Source organism: Cololabis saira, chromosome 21 (assembly GCF_033807715.1).
Source record: "Cololabis saira isolate AMF1-May2022 chromosome 21, fColSai1.1, whole genome shotgun sequence".
Taxonomy (NCBI): domain Eukaryota; kingdom Metazoa; phylum Chordata; class Actinopteri; order Beloniformes; family Belonidae; genus Cololabis; species Cololabis saira.
Window position 1 is genome coordinate 20361773 of NC_084607.1, and position 19876 is coordinate 20381648.

The window sequence follows — 19876 nt, forward strand, 5'->3', positions numbered from 1 at the left end:
TTCTCCGTACTTGCCAGAATATTCCGCCATTTGTTTACGACCACTACTTTACACATGTACATAGAAATACGCTAGAAGTGCTGTTACCGTACCGTTTTGGTATGCTGCATTCCTTTTGACTCAGATAATTTGTGCCGCGCATAAGAGCAATTATCAAATGTAAAAAAGACGTCCCACCCTAGGTTACGGCATCACAGGTGCAAGTGAGATTTGCTCTTTGTTGTGTTCACTGACCTAGCTAGCTGTTATCAGCGTTACGTCAATTTAACGGCTTTATACTTCACATTGTGCACATAAACAGCAAAGAAATGGGTCTAAATAATAGAAGAACCTTACTGTTTGTGCAGCTGATTAAATGAGACTCAGACTGAAAAAGTGTTAATAAACAGTTTATTACTGCCTGAAACGCATCCGTGTGTGTGTGTGTGTGTGTGTGTGTGTGGGGCCGCCATGATGGATTTTGTTGCCCAGACTTATGTTTATTTAATTTCCAACTTTCCAAAATCCAGAAACATTTGCTGTTCTGAGTTCACATACAGTCGTCTAATTCTATATTGATAGACCTTTTTTAAAAGCAATCTTTAAAGTTAGAAATTGTATAAATAGAAGGGTTTTTCTTTAATACTTCAGTTTTCCTGTAATATTCCTTGAACTTATCTTCTGGGGAATGTCTTTCAGCGCCAGTAAATGTGGCACCAGCTCGTGTGTGATATCTGGCGATGCCATCTCTACAGGACATTTCTGTTAATCACATGTCATCTTATTTATGTTAAAATGATGTTTAGTTTGACAAGTCTGGGAATCTGGGGACATGACAGAAAACACACTTCCTCTGCTCTCATTTCATATTCACGGTTCCTGTTTGTGCATGCTGCTTTTTAAGTTGCAAACTTGTGCCTGCTTGATGTCAAACGTTAAACTGGCAGAGTCAGAGTTTTCATTCCTTTATCGATCATTCCTCTCGTGTGTATAAGGGTCCAATCAGCCAACACTCCTCCGACTCATGATTCACCTGTATAATGATAGTATCAGATTCCATAACAGACTAACAGACAAGCTGTTTTCTTTCTTTCTGCTCTCCTCCTCACTTTTTCTTCAGTCTTTCTTGATTCAGTGGAAGGATAGTTGCAGCTAGAAAGTTGGCAGGGAATGGGAACAACTAACATCAGTCCCATACTCACAGGATGAGTAATTCCTACTCATCCCCTTGATGTGGTGGGACACGTAAATTCATTCCTGGATCTTGCTTAGTGTTTAAGGAAGAGAGTCGATGAGTTGTAGCAGCGGCTGGAGGGAGAAGCTAAAAGAAATTCACACAGGGGTACAATGTCCTCTTCCCACCACAGTGTGTCATTCAGAGAGTCTCTGGCTCAACCCATGTTCCTGCAACTAATGATAAAGGCAGTATCACCCAACTGCTGTGTTCACAGGGCTTACACATCATTTAATCCATATTGTTAATTGAAATGTCAATATTTCCTATACTTTTCATTTATTCTTTGCAGCTCAAATGACTATCAGGATTTAGCATTTGAGTTCAAGGCCTACTGCGTAGTTGGTTATTCGGGGGATTAAGGGTGGACCTGAATGTTGCTTTGATAAAAATAAAACCTGAAAAATATTTTTGTCATGTCTGATAAACACAAAAAAAACATGAAAGGATGCGTCCAACTGGTTGTCTGTCTCTGATGAAAACTATCTTGCTGGAGAAACGTGCTTGTCACAGTCAGGCGTGTTCTCTTAGCTTAGCAATCCCCCCCAAAGGAGGGAGTCGTTTAGTAAACTGTAAGTAAGTAAGTCAAACGTTATTTATATAACACCTTTAAAGATAAAAACCACAAATAAAACACAGGACAAAACGTAAAATATAAAGGCAAATTATTATCCTCAATCTTCACTAATCGAATGAAATGCCTATTTGATTAAATATATTTAAAAGTGTGCTCTTGGCCATAAAATGCCCAACTGCTCAAATGTGGCTATAAGGCTTTTTAATTTTTAAATATCAGTGAGTTTGACTTCAAAAACCAGCGTTATGAATTCATTTGAGTCCTTGTTTTTTGGAAATTCAAAATTGAAAATTGTTGCATGCAAACCAATCATTCTCTTTTTTCTTTTTTTCTGCAACAGCTCCTCCTAAGTACCCAAGGCATTCATTGGTATTATTTTTCAGGACAAATATTTATTTATTTCACAGAAACACACACACCGTTTGGACTTCAAACAGCATGGGAGAGAGAGCGAGAGCCTTGTGAGGTCTTTCTCCTGAGCTGTGATGGAGTAAATAACGATCCTGTCAGTTTTTCAAAGCCTCTCAATCTCACATGAAAATGGTGAAAATAGTGATGACAGACTTAGTCAAAGCTGAGATGAAGTGAACAAGCCAGACTAGGAATGTCTTGGTGCTCTTGTGTTGTCACTTAAGAAATGATTGGTCCCTGAGAGTATTGTCAAGTGAATTTTGTTTTGTTACTCGGTACCAAACGAATATCCCACAGAGTGAAAATGTCATTGTGATAGAGATCAGAATGCTTAAGCAGGAACTCTTGGGTTTCCCTTTTTAATATTATAAAAATGATAACATTATTATTTAAAGAGCTTTGAGATTACTTGCGCATTCCCTCGTTGCTATTTAATCAAATACATTGAATTGATTCTTCAAATTATTTCATCACTTCTTTACATGTATGACTGAGAATTTATGCTCGAAGTCAGCTGATTTCTGTCTCCCGTGGGGCCTCTGCTGATCTAGGCTGAAGTCATTAGTGGATGCTGATACTCTGTGATGTGTTACAGCATTCTCCCTTTTAAATCATGAAGTCATTTAGTATGTGCATACATCTCGTCTTGGATATCAGCCAGATGCATATTAAACTGGCTGACAGCAGCGAGTCATTCATCGTGACATTTTTACTTACTTTTTTGTGCTTGGATGAGTCAAGTACCTTGCATTAATGCATAGGTTTTCTTCAAACACTCATGGATTCATTATCTTTCCAGGGCTAAATTTAGTATTAGCATGTTACCTGCACACTATGAGTGGATTGTGCACAATATGTCCATGTGGTATTAATGAGGCAGTACATTACAACTGCTCTTAGATGAAAAACATCTCACATAAGCATGTCCCAGTAGCCCCTTTTACATTGGCGAATACCATGCTTTTAACTCGAGGATCTAGCGTGTGGTGAGCCCTTTTTACATTGACCAACATGGAGTAGTGGTTTGAGCTGACTCGCGATTAATTTGCCTCCGAGGGTCCTCTTAACCGCGGGTCAGGTGTAATGTAAACAGAACTAACGCGGGGTGGCGGGTCGTGGGAGGGGTTTGTTGATCACGTAACCTGAGTACAACCCACCAGGGAATGTATTTATTATTATTTAAAAAAAATAAGGAAACATCTAATGAGAGTAACAGCAGCAGCAGGACGTCACAGGTAGGGCCTGTATTTGCAAGATGAGTTACTGGGGAGACGAGGACTCCATGAACCGGCGTATGTCCGTAACCACAAAGGATGGTCCGTTGTTTGAACAAGTGGCCACAAAAATGACTTTGCAAGAAGAAAAACCCGGCCAGAAAACACTCTATGTTCATCCATCCTCGTTTTGAAAAGTACACCTCTCTGACAGCGTAAACATCTTGCTGATGTACATCATTCTACACGCCCACACATGTTACGTTTTGTTCCTCCCAACCCGCCTTCCCTCCCCTCAACTATCCTTCAGGTGACAGATAACATGACTTGCATTTACATTGCCAATGCATGTTAAACACACGTTCATCATCCAACAATATTAGCGGGATCAAATCTAAAAACACCTAGGGCCCGATTTACTAAGATCCTAAATAAAGAGTACTAAATTGCGTGTGCACTGAAAAAGTTTGCGCGTGCTGTTGTTGCGTGGTTTGCGGGTGATCAACTAAGATTGCCTGCGCAATTGATAACAGGTGCAAACTGCAGTATTTAAATGAGGTGTTGCGTGTCTTACGTTTGCGCCATGGAGAGTCTGGATGGAAAGCACAGTCATAAATCACAAGCGCAAAATGAAATTGAACGAGTTGGAGTTAGAGATATTAGTGGAAGAGGCAATAAACACATTCATGAACTACAGCAAAGAAATTTAAACATTACCAAAAGAAACGCAATATCGGAGAAAACCTGCGATAGAATAAATGCAGTTGGTAACACAAAAAAACAGAAAAACGTCTGGTTTTTCATATTTCAATTTTAGGCACAGATCAAAAATACGAAATAGAAAAACGGGCCACAGAACCGAATTAGATTTTAATATTGAATTGGTCGGGTTTGCGTGACCCCGCGGTGCTCGGCATGATCTGAGGAGAAAAAGACATCAGACACAGAGCTGGAGAGCGCTTTGATTCATCTATTTATGAGTTAAGTTTTTATTCAGATGTCCACAGTATATTGCAAATATTATATATTATATAGCAAACACTGACAGTAAATGTGTGACAGACGGGACCATCATCCGAAAGAAGAGAAGAGAAGTGTTCAGAACAGCGCACAGAGGAGAGCGCACACTAAAGGATGATTTATGGTTCCGCGTCACACCAACGCAAAACCGACGGCGTAGGGTACGCGGCGACGCACACCGCACCGCGACCCTACGCGTCGGCTACGCCGTCGATTTAACGCAGAACCATAATTCAGGCGAAGCTGCAGTCTCTGCGCTGATCCTGACACAGCGGGACGGAGCGGATTTGGTCATGATGTTTAACCTGTGTTTTGTGATTAATAAGCACGGGTTTTAATTAAATGTAATTTACGAAGGATGATTTCACGTTCAATAAGATAAGTAATCAATAAAATACAAAGTTTTGGCACAAAGGCTTGGCCTGCTTGTGGGCGAGTGGAGGGGGGCACAATAAGAGAAGGTGGCAAAGATATAAGGCGAAGAACTAAAGAAAAAGTGGCCTTTAATAAAACTTGTGCAACCATTTTTAAAATAGCATGCAGCAGAATAAAGACTCTCTCTCTCTCTGCATATTCTTTGATTTTGGATGTCGCCTCCTTGCCACAATAACGGCAGCAGCAGATTTGCACCTTCCTTTCGAACGTATTAAATACAGACGCAATCCCAATACGCGCAATTACTTTCAGGCTTGGTAAATCTCATTGCGCGTGGTAAATGGAGCAATTTGCATCTTCCCCTCCCAGTATTTAGCGCGTTCTGGCAGGTACGCCCCATATTGATTATTCATCAGGGCAAAAGTACTAACTGAATTGCGTGTGCAATTTTGCGCATTTCAGAGACGCAGTCGTCTTTGCACGCTGTTAGTAGATCAGCTGGCACTTTGGTTTGCGGGTGCTGTCAAGTTTGCACACGTTTTAACACACGCAAACCTTTAGTAAATCGGGCCCCTAGTGTTTCTACACTAGGCTTTTTTTTTTTTTTTTTTTTTTTTTTTTTTACAGTGCCATCGCAGGTAAAAAAGCTGGACCTTGGAGTCAAAGTGATTTTGACATAGTGTCATACCCATTTGTTAAAATTCTCTCTCTTGAGATGGGTCAGGTATGCTTCCAGTTCACAGTCACTGGTACAGAATGTACCGAACGAATCACAACTACTCCAAAACCAACAACAGTCATTCACCAGCTATTTGGACCTTATACTCACCTATTTGTCACAAAAGACTGCAACATTTCAGATGCTGAAACACTGAAATGTTGTTGATTTATGAAAATGTAATATTTGCGAGTCCAATTTGAATTTGATGCCACGTTCAGACAAATTAAGCTCAGGGACAGGAAAGGTTATGTGTTTCAAAATCAACCTGGGTCATTTGGAACTGATCAGTAAGACGATTAGGTATAAAACAGTATCCAAGAGAGTTCAGTGGTGGTTTCCATCTTTGTTGATCCACGAGCATACAAGGTTCCTGCGGACAACACGTGGCACAAAATGTGAGGAAATGGAGTCCACTCTCTATCTGCAACAATGTTACATGCAGGTTTTTGTTGCTTTGCAGATTAATCCACTCAGTTGGTTCGTAATGAAACATTAAATGACCACAACCTTTTTGCATTCATGCATTAAAAGAGAACACAGGTATACTGTTGACATCACTCTTTGGACTCAGAAATACTTTAGAAAGCCGGTGTAGTTGCATTCATAAATACAAGTTAAAATCCCCAAATATTACTACCAGAAAGCTTTCTCTTGGTGCAAGCTTATTTAAGATGCACAAAGACACATGCTCTGAGAAATCAAAAATTGAATTTGCTTTTGGAAACTAACCTGGCTGTGTCCTATGTCTCATGCTTGAAAAAAGAGTTAGATTTGTTTAGTAAGAGATCATTTAAGAAAGCGTTACTAATTCAGAGAATTTCTAGTGCCACTTGTATCTTCAAATGATACATGCAACTGGCTGTTTCTACCTGCTGTGATTATACAAAAGATTACACCTCATTTTCAGACTTCAAATTTGCATTTGGCAGTAGTAAAAGTAATAATGTATCAAGTAAGATTGAATATGGTTATTCTTTAGTAATACTGTCCAGCACCATATATAAACAGGTGTTATGTGCTAAATGCTCCTTGTTGCACCTGTCATGTCTGCTGTGAGAAACAAGCCTTCCACATCCTGTCTCAGGTTGAGGTCAGTCAAAGCAACATTGTAATGCAAAACAATCGAGTTATGCAAAGTTGGATCTATGGTGCTTTTAAATTCTGACTCATAGTATTTTGGAATATTTTATCTACCGGTAAACAAAAGCCAAAGTGGAGAAAGATCTTTTATGGTCCATGTTTTCTTGACTTTTTGACATTTTCTTTTGCATATAATGTTAGTCCTGTACGACTCTCTTTCCTGTTGTCGGTGTAGCCAAATGATTTTGGCCCATTATTTCCTTTGACAGCATCGTCGTACTGCGAAAGATCCACATCATGTGCCTTGTTAAACTGATTGTGCTCTTTTCTTTCTAAAGAAAAATACTCTTTAGGCCTCTTAAGTTTCTGTTGTATAATTACTGAAACTTCTGTTCCAACAGATTATATTCTAAGTTATTAAAGTCTGATCTTTCATTTTTGGGATAGAAAAACACTAGTTAAAGTTAAATTATACATTAAAGACTCTTAACGGCTCACATCTAGTATCCGCTCACACTTGATGACACAACTGAAGCAGTCAAACTATTAAATTCGGGGACAGGAAAGGGTGCAGGAAGAGCGCACAATTGCCAAGAAGCATAGCGAGGATGTGCAATATCTGGAAAAAAGGAGGAGGAATATGAACTACTGCCACCCGCACCTCGATGTTATACTCTGTTTACTCAATTTTTTACTCAATACTTTGTTGAAAATAATCATCGTAGGCCTGTTAGTTTCCATGTAGTCGAGCCACTGGGGCTGTATGTTTAAGGCCCATATCAACAGTATGTTCTCTTTGAATGTTGAAAATGTGCAGCCAGAAATTCCTCTCTTCCTCGACTCTTTTATAAACCAAAATTTGTATCATCTCAGCTATTTCATGTAGTTTTGACAGAACTACTGGCTTGGAGATGTGGTTTCACTGCACGTGTCAAACCACTCTGTTTCTGGACTTGGAGAGGCCGCGGGGTTGCACTCATTAGCATTCCTGCTATGTAATTTTGACTCACACTGGCAGCGCTATTAAAGGGCTCTTCTGAGCAAAGCCAAGGCTGACAAGTTCAAATAGAGAGAGGTGAAGAGAAGGGTCAGAACATAGCCAAAGTCCCAACCCACATCCACACAGAGAACACCAGAAACAAATTTCAGTGGGTGTGTGAAAGTGTAATACACGTTCACACATGTGTATCCCTTCTTATTACGATACCGTGTCTAATTATCTTTATAAAACTGCATAATCATCCTTAGGTCCTCCTGGCATAACAACCATTTACCTGAATGCTCTGTATTTCTTTATATCCCTGTTCAGACAGTTTCCGATTTGGAGGCTCAGGTTTCAAGTCTATGTGAGGAGCTCCAACAGGCCCAGGCCCAGCATAAGCAACGGCTGGCTGAGATGGCGTCGCTCCAAGAGGAGGAAAGGCAAAGAGCCACCCTGGACAAGGAAGCATCCCTGGAGCAGCTCCGCTGGGAAACAGAGCGAATTCGCAGCGACCTCCAGAAAAGCCACCAGCAGGAGAAGGATGCCACTCGTGAGAAGGTGAGTACAGGTTAGGATGTATAAAAATGAGCTACGGTGCTTTCACACATGAGGTTTTTTTGTTAAAGTTAGACTTTTAGTTGGTAATTCAGTAGGAAAGAATGTCAAGCTTATCTTAAGGATGAAGAGTAAATTAATCAATTTTGGTGAAATATATTCTATTACAATAAAAAAAAAAGCTTGTAGGTCAAGACCAAAGCTTACGTGAGAGGATGAGAGGTGTGTGTGTGTGTGTGTGTGTGTGTGTGTGTGTGTGTGTGTGTGTGTGTGTGTGTGTGTGTGTGTGTGTGTGTGTGTGTGTGTGTGTGTGTGTGTGTGTGTGTGTGTGTGTGTGTGTGTGTGTGTGTGTGTGTGTGTGTGTGTGTGTGTGTGTGTGTGTGTGTGTGTGTGTGTGTGTGTGTGTGTGCCCGTGCGTGTGTGTGTGCGCAGCTGTTTTCAAAACTGCATACTATACTTTTAGTAAGTACTGACCTTGGCAACATGTAATATTCAGTATGCAAACAGTTGCCCAGTCTACAGTATGCAAATATACAAGAAAAATTTCCAGTATGCAAATGGCCACTCGACCTCTGAAGCTCTCTCCCACAATGCCATGCACAATCACAGCGAGCACAACGTTGTTTAACTCTGCTTTTCAAAACTGAAAATCAGCCACGAAAGCCATAGTACAATATCAATGACTTCACTTTTATGAATGGTCATGACTTCGCTAACTTTATACAACTTCCTACAGCAAATATTTACTGAAGGATTTTATCCATTCAACTGAAACAAAAGACTACATACATCTACACCCTGATATGGAGGACATACTTATTACTACGTTTGTTGTTTAAACTGTAGATTTGTACGTAAAAATTCGTTTCTTACACTTTTTGAACTATACAGTGAATCAAATGATTTGATTTTTTGATTTTTTTTTTTTTAAACTACTAAATATTTTGGGGGGATAATTGATTCATATGATACCTAGCCATCCTATACTTGCTTCTTCCTGTTCAGGGCCATGGGGTTCTGCTGGAATCTATCCCAGTTTTCTACGGGTATAAGGACGAGATACACCCTGAACAGTTTGCCTGTCTGTTGCAGGGCCGCTAATAAACGGTATGAGAATCTAACATCAGAAATCTCCTATGCACTACAGCTAAGGGGGTTCAGTTAAAGTGAAATAGTCCTCTGGGGAAATATTAAGAATTTTTTTTTTTAGTGCAATCATTTCTAATTCTGTAGTTTGCACATTGAAACTCCAGAGCAGTTATTTTATGAATGTATTTTTGCTACTGGGATGATTTGTTTCTTTGCTGGTCTCAGCTGAATTTGTTTCGATTCAGTTCAGTGCTTTATTTGTTCCCGTAACAACATATTGTCACTGTATATTGAGATTATACATTATTTCCTAAACTTGTTGGTTGATTCTAACAAAGCATGTTATATTTGGCCCAGTTGTGAAAAATTCCCAACATGGCCTGACAAATATATGGATAAATATGTTCTTTGTGTGTTTTTCCGTCTTTTCCTCTTCCTTTCATCTGTTGTAATAGTCATTATCTTCCCTCTCTGCACTGTATTGTGCCAATTTTTATGTTAATTTTCCAGAAGAAAAAAAAAATGCACACACAAGTTGCATTGTCTTAACGATGATACACGCTAACAATGAACGTGATATCCACATTGCAGTATGTGAGGTACTTCTCGACGAGTGTCCAGCTATTTGTGCTGCTACTTACACCAGGTTCCACATCCTCCTCCTATTGGCTCTGCTTTCCTCCTTCTTTGTCCAAAATAACCAGTACTGGAGTTGAGGGGGGATGAGGGAGGATGGCATCCCCCCTGAAATAAAAACGGTCAAAATCACCCCCCCTTTCCATCCCTTATGTACATTTCATCAATGAATGTGGTTTTACTGCTATTTCAACATTTATCATCACCAGAAAAATAACACCAGAAAAATTACTTATTTTCACCTGTATCAAGTAAATTTTCACTTGAAATAAGTAGAAAAATCTGCCAGTGGGACAAGATTTATCTTCTTATTACAAGCAAAAAAATCTTGTTCCACTGGCAGATTTTTCTACTTATTTCAAGTGAAAATCTACTTGAAACAGGTGAAAATTGTTGTTTTTTCCAGTGATGAGTCTTGTTTTAAGTGTAATGAGATTTTTTTTAACTAAAATGAGACATTTTAACTAGAAATACGGCAATAAAAATATTCTTGTTAAGATTTTGAGTTTTTGCAGTGATCCATTTTACTTATCCTGTGAAGGACAGAATCATATTGATAAGTTCAGAAAATAGTTTTTTATTGTTGTGTTTTGATGTATTTGATGTAAGCCCAGTGGATATTTAAAGCTTTCATATTTAAAATATTTAAAGCTTTCAGTGCTATCATTTGAAATATATTATATTATTTGTAATCAACACAAAATATCTTTCCCCATATGATAAAATCCACCATCCCCCCTCATTTTTTTTTACAACTCGAGTACTGAAAATAACTGATATTATATCTCTACTTTTCATTGTTGGCTGCACTTTTAATTTGCTGGTAATTCACCTGGATTGGATGAGGAACAAGCACCAACAGTGGAGTTGAATTGCAGGAGTTGGAGTTGGAGTTACTCTTGTGAGCACCTACTGAGAACTGGCAGCTGTGATCAGTCCTGCCATCACCGAGTCAAACGTTGCAAAGGAGTCAGGAGAATGGCAGGGAATGATGCCGGTGACCCAGAACCTCTACAGCTTCCACCTAGACTGGTGTCACTATTGTGTAGTCCCATATTAACCACAGGAATCTGAGCTGATGAACAGGCACTCCAACCTCTGCAGCTCCTTCCCTTGGAAGATAGAAAACACCTACATTAGGCCTTTTTCTTACCCCCTCCTACTAATTGCGCTTCCTGTTGGCTGTCGCTTTTAGTTTTCTGCACTTTGTTGGCAGGTTCGCTTCGGTGCCATATCATTTCCATTTCTAATAATGGATTTAATAGTGCTCTGAAAGATACTTATCTGAGTTTTAATATTGTTAGCTTTGCAAAATGCAAAATTAGCGTTTATTTAGATGTGCCAGTACTAGGGTTGCCACCTTTCAGAAATAGAAATAAGGGACGCCCTGATTTCAGCAGCGCAGGAGCCAAAAAAAAGCCCCAAAACTTCTAAACTGAATAAAAATGTGTTTATTTTATATGAAAAAACAAAATGCTTTGATTTAAAGTTTAAAGTGCTTTAATAGCATTGAACTTGCATGACTGTAGAGACAGACAACCATACTAGCAACTGAAATATCCTCCTATTCTATGTATGTCCACATCAGCCAAGGTGTAGAATATAGCTACAGGTGAAGAATATGGTGTAAAAGTTAATTTATTTCAATAATTCAACTAGAATATGGTGTAAAAGTTAATTTATTTCAATAATCCAACTAGAATATGGTGTAAAAGTTAATTTATTTCAATAATTCAACTAGAATATGGTGTAAAGGTTAATTTATTTCAATAATTCAACTAGAATATGGTGTAAAAGTTAACTTATTTCAATAATTCAACTAGAATATGGTGTAAAAGTTAACTTATTTCAATAATTCAACTAGAATATGGTGTAAAAGTTAACTTATTTCAATAATTCAACTAGAATATGGTGTAAAGGTTAATTTATTTCAATAATTCAACTAGAATATGGTGTAAAAGTTAACTTATTTCAATAATTCAACTAGAATATGGTGTAAAAGTTAACTTATTTCAATAATTCAACTAGAATATGGTGTAAAAGTTAACTTATTTCAATAATTCAACTAGAATATGGTGTAAAGGTTAATTTATTTCAATAATTCAACTAGAATATGGTGTAAAAGTTAACATAATTCAACTAGAATATGGTGTAAAGGTTAATTTATTTCAATAATTCAACTAGAATATTGTGTAAAAGTTAACTTATTTCAATAATTCAACTAGAATATGGTGTAAAAGTTAACTTATTTCAATAATTCAAATAGAATATGGTGTAAAGGTTAATTTATTTCAATAATTCAACTAGAATATGGTGTAAAAGTTAATGAAAATACGGTACAAATCGTGTCCCGTATTAGTTCAATACGGGACGCAAATTTTTTTTCTCAAATAAAGGACAATTCAGATTTAGATTTAGTGTCCCGGTACACCCGCAACCACTTCAATTACATTTTATTTTTCTGTTTTCTTTTCGTGTCCTATTGGTTCCTCCCTGAACCTTTTTAAAATTGGACACACTGTTGCAGAATGGTCCATAATAATCGTCTTGCGCTGGTCTAACAGGAAGCTGACTCAAGGTGTTGTTGATCAAGACCTAATCCCTCCGCAGGGCCCATCAAAGAGAGCGTTTTCATTAGACACCATTCCATGCCAGCTGCACTGCATTAGCCCCGGAATGCAGGGACCTCCAAAGCACCCAGGCGGCCATTTTGGCTCCATATGGCACACAGAATTGGAATAATTGAAGTGAGAGAGATCCAAGGAAAAAGGATTTGCTTATTACAGGGTAATTCTTGAAGATGTCCTCCTATTTACTATCAGTGCCATTTCCCCCTCTGTGTACATGAAAGATTTTTTTTTCTTTTTCACTGACGGTTATTTAATCTTTAAAGCACATTTTAATTACCTTTTCTCTCTTGCATCTTGTATGAAAATATGACCTACAGTTGTCGGGCAATCTGGAGAAGATTCAAAGCAGCGCAAGGCTCGGTGTTGACTGATAACACTGTCAGAAATGTGCTAGCTTCACTTTTTGTGAGATTAATGATTTCTTCATCCTTTTTTGTCAGCTGAAAGTGCATGCTTCTAAAAAAACCCCTCAAAATGTTGAACGTCTCCCCTCGCACCTCCCCCTTTTCTTTTTTTCCCCCTGTACTTTCTAATCTGTCTCCAAGTTTGACTTCAGAGGAAGCAGAGAAAACTTTCACTTTGTCGTTGCACCCATTTTTTTCCCCTCCCATTCATGGGATTGAAGTCAGCCTGGCCTTAGATCCGTATTGACTTCTATGCCCTGTTTTGTAAGCTGAAAATTTCTCATTCTTTTGATGCAGACAGAAATGCTGCCTACTGCAGTCCACCGTGCTCTTGAAAGCAGAGACAGGCCAGCTTTTCCCTTTTTTGAACACATCTCCCAGATTCTGGCGAGAAAGGCCAGAGAAATCCATTAAATCCATGAATGGATTCTCATCAAAGATGCATTAGTTTAAGGGAGAGACAGAAAAAGGAGTGAAAGGGAGGGTTGGATGTTTTGGTGGATGTTTTGGGAGTAGACAGTTGAAGCTTTTGGAATGAAATAATGAGAAACAGAAAATCAGAGGAAATAAGATCAGACTGTAAGATAGTACCATACATTTGATCTGCTCCAAAAATAAAGCTGAGACGGAGAAGTGATGGAGGCAAGCTGAGGAAAAGGTGTGTGGGGTTGTGTTACTGCAGATGCTATTGAAGTCTGTCTTTGTGTGTGTGTGTGTGTGTATGTGTGTGTGTGTGTGTGCGTGTGTGTGTGTGTGTGTGTGTGTGTGTGTGTGTGTGTGTGTGTGTGTGTGTGTGTGTGTGTGTGTGTGTGTGTGTGTGTGTGTGTGTGTGTGTGTGTGTGTGTGTGTGTGTGTGTGTGTGTGTGTGTGTGTGAGAACGAGCACACACAACCTCAGACCTCTCAATCTCCATTCTGCCATAAGGGAACTGTGCGGCAGCTTCTGTGCCTGATAAAGACGCCTCATCTCTGGGGTACAGTGACCAAAAATCCGGCCTCTCACCCACACCAGCCCCTTATCTAACTTTCTTATTCTGGTCCACACCTCCACCCTCCACCTTTTTCTGTCTTTGCCCATATCCCCGCGTCTCCCTTGAAGCTGTGGCAAAGCTCAGAACATCATAATTTGCTGTAAAGAAGTGGCCTTAACCAGAAACCTGGACTGGGCAGTTTCGAAGCACGGCACTATAAATATAAAACATACATTCCATATTTTATATAGTTGTTTTTTTACATTTTTTATTTTCATTAAGTTGCCATAAAATGTGATATAACCTTAATCTAAGTCCCAATAATTGATAAAAAAAAAAAATAATGTGCTTAACCTGAAAACACACATACAATTATAATTTCTCTTTTTTGAACATTCGTTAAACATTTGCAAAATTAAAAAATAAGTAAACCCAGAGAGGTCAACCTGGAAAAAGCATTTTTGGCAGTTTAATTCAATTTCATTCAATTTTATTTATATAGCGTCTATTATAACATAAGTTGTCTCTCGGTGCTTTCCAGAGACCCAGAACATGACCCCTGACCAGTTATTACATAAACATAAACATAAACAATGGCGGGTAAAAACTCCCCTGGTGGGAGAAATGCCTTGAGCCAAACAGTGGCAAAGAAAAACAAGGAGGGAAGAAACCTTTAGCAGGACCTGGATCCTAAGGGGGGACGTTCCTGCCGGAGGCCATCTGGGTTTATTTGTAAGATATCTTGTGTGAACGGCTCTCTCCACGTCATTCTACTGCATTGTTTTGATATGTTTTTATGCAGCATCTACATTTATTTCCTTCCAAATTTTGTATGCATTTTATGTAGACATTGCATGAGATTTCATACTGTAGCTGGACCTGTAGCTTTCTTTTGTGTATAGGTCTTTGCGATTTACTTCCACTGCATATACTGTACTTCCACTTATGTGGAACTTTTCATAATTTAGTTTCTTCAACTCACTGAATGAGGAAAAAAGTGTGGAGCTTTATTCATATAATTTTAAGGCTATGGGAGGGTTGTTTTATTTCATGACAAACACTACAAATGTACCAGTTTGAGGAACACAAGGGTGTTCAAGGATTATTAATTTCTGGAGTGGGGCTCAGTCCCTTTAAAAAAAAAAAAAAAAAAAAAGAAAAAAAAAAGAAAATGGCAAAATGTTTGAACTGTAAAACAGCTGGAGGAGATACGTGCAACTGACCTTTTTTATTTTTTCTTCAACTCTGGTACACACTTTGAAACGTATTTAAATCATGTGTCCCAAGAAAAAAACATCTGTATTTAACTTTTGTTTGTTGTGCTGTGCACAGAGCTGACTCAGCAGTCCTTTCATGTGGCCTGAGATGAGCATGCTTTTTACACGATTTTTCATGTCTGGGCACATGCGTCTCTGACCGTCCTTAAATGTGGTTGGACGGACAGAGTCGTTTGTGCCTTAAATGTGTTGCATTCTCATCCATATTTAGAGCCCTGCGTTTGGGATCAGACCACCCAAGATGGTCTTAGTGTAAAACATGCAAACAGCTTATTTTCAAATCAAAAACTGCGACCGCACTAAGGTACCAGCCTTGGTTGCCTTTTCTTTCGCGAGATTGAAGATGTTTGTGTGGTCTGTGCTGTCGCTGTGAAGTCAAAATGTAATTAATGGCTTGTCACTGTGGACATGAGTTGGTCAGTTTTCATTGATTCAACTTGAATATGCTGCGACTTTGGTAGTATTTCCAAAAGTCTTATGCAAAAGATAACAAATAAACTCATTATTGACAATATTACAGTTATGGTCAAATATTTTTACCTTGCAAGAGTGGAACACAATGTCTTGTATCCAGCGAGCCATCGAGTTGCTTTTGAGCCAAAATGATTCACACAAATGTCAAAATTTGACATATTGTCTACATTTATTTGAAGGTTTTTTTTACAGCTGAATTAAAATGAATGCACGGCAGTAGATTGTTTATAAGAGTGTGCTGGATGGGGTTCATTGTCAATTTGGTGTACTCCCCGTTGTTGCTTTATTAAGTTAGTAAACATGGATGTTAGAATAACATTATTCTATTATAGCCACACCAGTCATATTGATCATAATTGTCACTGCAACAATATGATTTCCATTTGAGGATGAATAAAGTATTATTCTGTTCACTTCAACACATAACTTTCATCTGCCAAAAGACGTGTCAGCATTTTTATGAGTGAATTGTAGTTAATTTTTAAACCATCACCAGACAAATCTTCAAACGCAAACTTCTCCCTGTGCTCCGGCAGCTCATTTTTCTTCTTGGTGCTGGTGGTATCCTCCCTTAACTTCCTGTAAATGGTTTGAAGGCTCTGAATCATCCAAGAATTGTTTTCAGACCAGAACAGATCTAAGCCATCGGTTCAGTTTGTTCTGGACCAAAACCACCTTTTTTCTACGAAGCAAAATTCAGCAATTTGTTGCATTCAGTGGTTTCACTCCTTTACTTTTGCTTTTCATCAAACCCTAAAACTCAGTCAGTGTTTTATTAGGAATGGTAAATACATATTCAAAAGTGCTTCTACCATGTTAGTAATAGTCATTTCAGACATGTTTGTAGTTTTAAGTTAATAGAAACATATTTAAACTGGTTAGTTTCAGTACGTCAGATTTCTACAGCACAGTTGAGATATGAATCTTTTTATGCCAGATTAGAGCCTGACCCCCTGAGACATTCACGTTTTCAGCCAGGAGATGGTAGTACGAGGTTGTTGTCATTGTTGTCGTCACAGCCAGGGCTTCTCTCCTGCCTCCTGTCACAGCTGACTTATTAGTTTGGTCCTCTGCCATTTGGAGATACACCAAATCATGTTACTCCGTCGGTCATGGATTAGACAAGGAGAAAAACACTAGCTGGGGGATGATCAAAGAGGGCTTACATTCACCTCACACTCTCAGAGTAGCTGTGAAACAATATGAGGGGGGTGCTTTTAGGACAGGAAGAGGTAAACTTTAGGCTGTTGTACAGCATTTAGATCTTTGAATCTACATGTTTAAATTTGGAGTTTCTATGCTGCTCAGCAGCTTTTGTACTCTAAAGATAGTGTTTGGGAATAAACCTATGTTGTGTGTTTGTGTATGTGTACCCATGCTCAGACCTACGTGAGCCTATTCGTCTCCTCTGTGCGCCATAGGGCCCGGCGGCAGAGAGAGAGAGAGCGCAAGAGAGTGAGTCACCCAGCAGATGAAAGAGTCAAAGTAAAGGCTCTGCCATTCCCCCCAAAAAAGAAGAAAAAAAAACACATCACATAGCTCCCTTGCTCACTTTTTGAAGTCATCCAAGAGGAGGGAGGGAAGCGGCACACTTTCTCAATCGCATTAAGACATGGCGTCAGGCAGCTCCCATCTTGTTGCATGCTATAGATTACACTTTGGTTTGAAGTGGAGTTTTAAGTGGGGCACGATAACATTGGCCTGTTTTTTTTTTCTTTTTAGCTCTAAAATAATGCCTATATGACACTGCATTAGAGCATCAGGGGATTAGTGATCAGAACTGAGATGGACAGACGATGAGGTCTGCCTAGACAGCTAGTCGGAGAACATATCATCATGGTTTAGTCAGGGCTTTGTGACTATTTGGAACAAAATACAACATATCCTTTAGCAAGATTATTGCTGTCACAGCTTAACAGCACAGAGAGCATGACTGAGGGACTTCTTCTGTGGTTTTACAGTCTGCCCACCTGCTTAAGTTAAAGTAAACTCTGATTCAGCAGCTCATCCAGTGACTGTTCAAAGCCTCGAGCAAACTTTCAGTCTGGACTTTATGATGTGGGCTAGATGTAAGTCCCGTTCACACTGACGTTAATGGCTGTAATTGGTTTGCTGATACCATAAACTGGCTTTGTGTAATCTCTGAACATTCGGTATGTTGCTTGTGTCTCGCGCTTTTGATGTATATTTATCCGTGTACGCCTGCTTATGTGTGTGCCCGTGATGCATTATTCCTGTACTGTGGGTGATGCGGCACTGACAGTGAGCAGCGGGGATGAAGAGAATCACTACTGACAAGCATTGATGGCAAACTGTGAAATGGAAATAAAGCCTCATGTCATTACAGCACCAACTCTCTCTCTCTCTGTATCTCTCTCTCTCTCTCTCTCTCACACACACTCACACACACACACACACGCAAACAAATACATGGGCAAAACAGAAACGATTACAGACAAACAAGCAAATAACATCTCCCAGCTCTCCCTCGCCAGCGAATTGAGCTCAAATGGTTACGAGAGAGATGCATGGTGAACAGAGAATCATTTTCAGTGCTCACAGATACTGCTGCCACTGAAACTGAAGGCTTTGCAAACCAGTGAAAAGCTTCTTTTTTTTGTTTGTTTTTGTTTTCAGAAGTTTGGGAGCTGATTTAATAAATCAGCTCCCAAGTGTGCAATACACAGCATGCTGCGTGCAGGGTGAGACTAACAACAACCATTAAAAGAGTAGACTTTGTGACACATCATTGCTTTGAAAATGTCCCTTCCCTTATCCTAATCATCTGTCGCTTGGCAGCCACATGGTGTCTTTGCTGTGTGTTGACTGATTTCATCCCTGCGTCAGCAAGTCTTTAGTGTAGTTTTCTATCCACTACCAAGAGTTTAGTTTTACAATGATGCAGAAAACCATAATTGGTCTTCAGCAATGTGAAATGTTGTGAGGCGCATCAGAGAAAAATACCACATGGAAGCAATATCCTGTCAAGGAGTAAACAGATACTCTTTTGTTTTCTACCAATGGAAAGAGAAATGCAGCCCTTTTCCAAAAGAGTCGGGATGCTGGGTGTAATGTAAATAAAAACAACATCCAGTGATGTTGCAACTCTCATAAACACATATTTTATTCACAAGAACATAGAAAGCATGTCATTTTGAAAGTGAGACACTTCACCACTTCATGGAAAATAATACTTCAGGTTGAATTTGATGTATCTCGTCTCAGAAAAGTAAGGACCTGTAACTAAAGGCTTTGGGAGACTAGAAAGACTGAAAACCAACCTGGAGGAGCATCTTGCAGTAAATTAAACCATGAACTGACAACAGATTGATGAGATTGGAAAAAAAAAAAGTTTCATAATCAGTCGGAGGTTCACCATTCAGCGAAACTGGAGAAGTCTCTGTGTGCAAAGGGCTAAGCCCAGAAATAAATATTGGATGCCGGCGATCTTTAGACCCTCAGGCAGCACTGCAGTGAAAGCAGGCACACAAGTGCGTTATGGATATCGCTGCATGAGCTCAGGAACACTTTCAGAAATCGTCTAAAATCACAGTTTGCTGTACCATCCACAAAAGGCGGTTAAAGCTCCACCATGCAGCAGATAAACCATATATGAACATGAACGCCTTTGGCTTCACAGGGCCAAAGATGGACAAAATGGAAAGAAGCGAATCTGAAAGCTGCTCAACATCATGCATGAGACCGATGGAGTTGGCAGCTTGCACAAAGGAAACATAATTCTGAACGTATTTACAGGTTTTAGCACAACATATGCTCCCTTTCAGACAGGGAAGGTCTTGCCTCTTTCAGCCAGGCAATGCTTAAAATCGAACTGCATCCATTGCAAAGGGATGACTTTGTAGCAGAAGATGCGCTTCAGCAACTGAAAACATCTGGTGCATCATGAAAATTAAAATATGAAAATGGAGACTCAGGACTGCTGCCCTGCTTCAGTCCTGCTGTATGTTAGATGAAAACAGGACACCATTTGTTTCCCACAACCCCAGTAACTGGTCTCCTCACTTTCCAGATGTATAATTTGTCATTAAAGTGGTAAACACTTCACTATCCCAACATTTGTGAGATGTGTTGCGGCCATCAAATTCAAAATTACCTCTCTTTTTTTTTTGTTTAAACATTCTGTTTTTCATTACGTGTTACAGTGTCCCAACTTTTGGCAGAGTCATACATGTCTGAACTGAACAGAATGCTTTATTTTGTTCCGGTTTGAGTGGTGTTAGGGTTAGG

The 19876-nt window shown here is 39.2% G+C and overlaps 1 protein-coding gene across 5 annotated transcripts in view; it reads left to right on the top strand.

Annotated features, from left to right (window-relative positions):
* cep112 (centrosomal protein 112) overlaps window positions 1–19876 on the top strand; it is a 123391-nt gene that overhangs the window by 70454 nt on the left and 33061 nt on the right. For 3 of the 5 annotated variants that reach the window (XM_061712728.1, XM_061712729.1, XM_061712730.1), the window contains one exon: window positions 7921–8151. In XM_061712728.1, the coding sequence (XP_061568712.1) occupies window positions 7921–8151 (231 nt within the window). The remainder of the gene's footprint in view (window positions 1–7920; window positions 8152–19876) is intronic. The other 2 variants (XR_009770757.1, XM_061712731.1) reach the window with 1 other exon arrangement.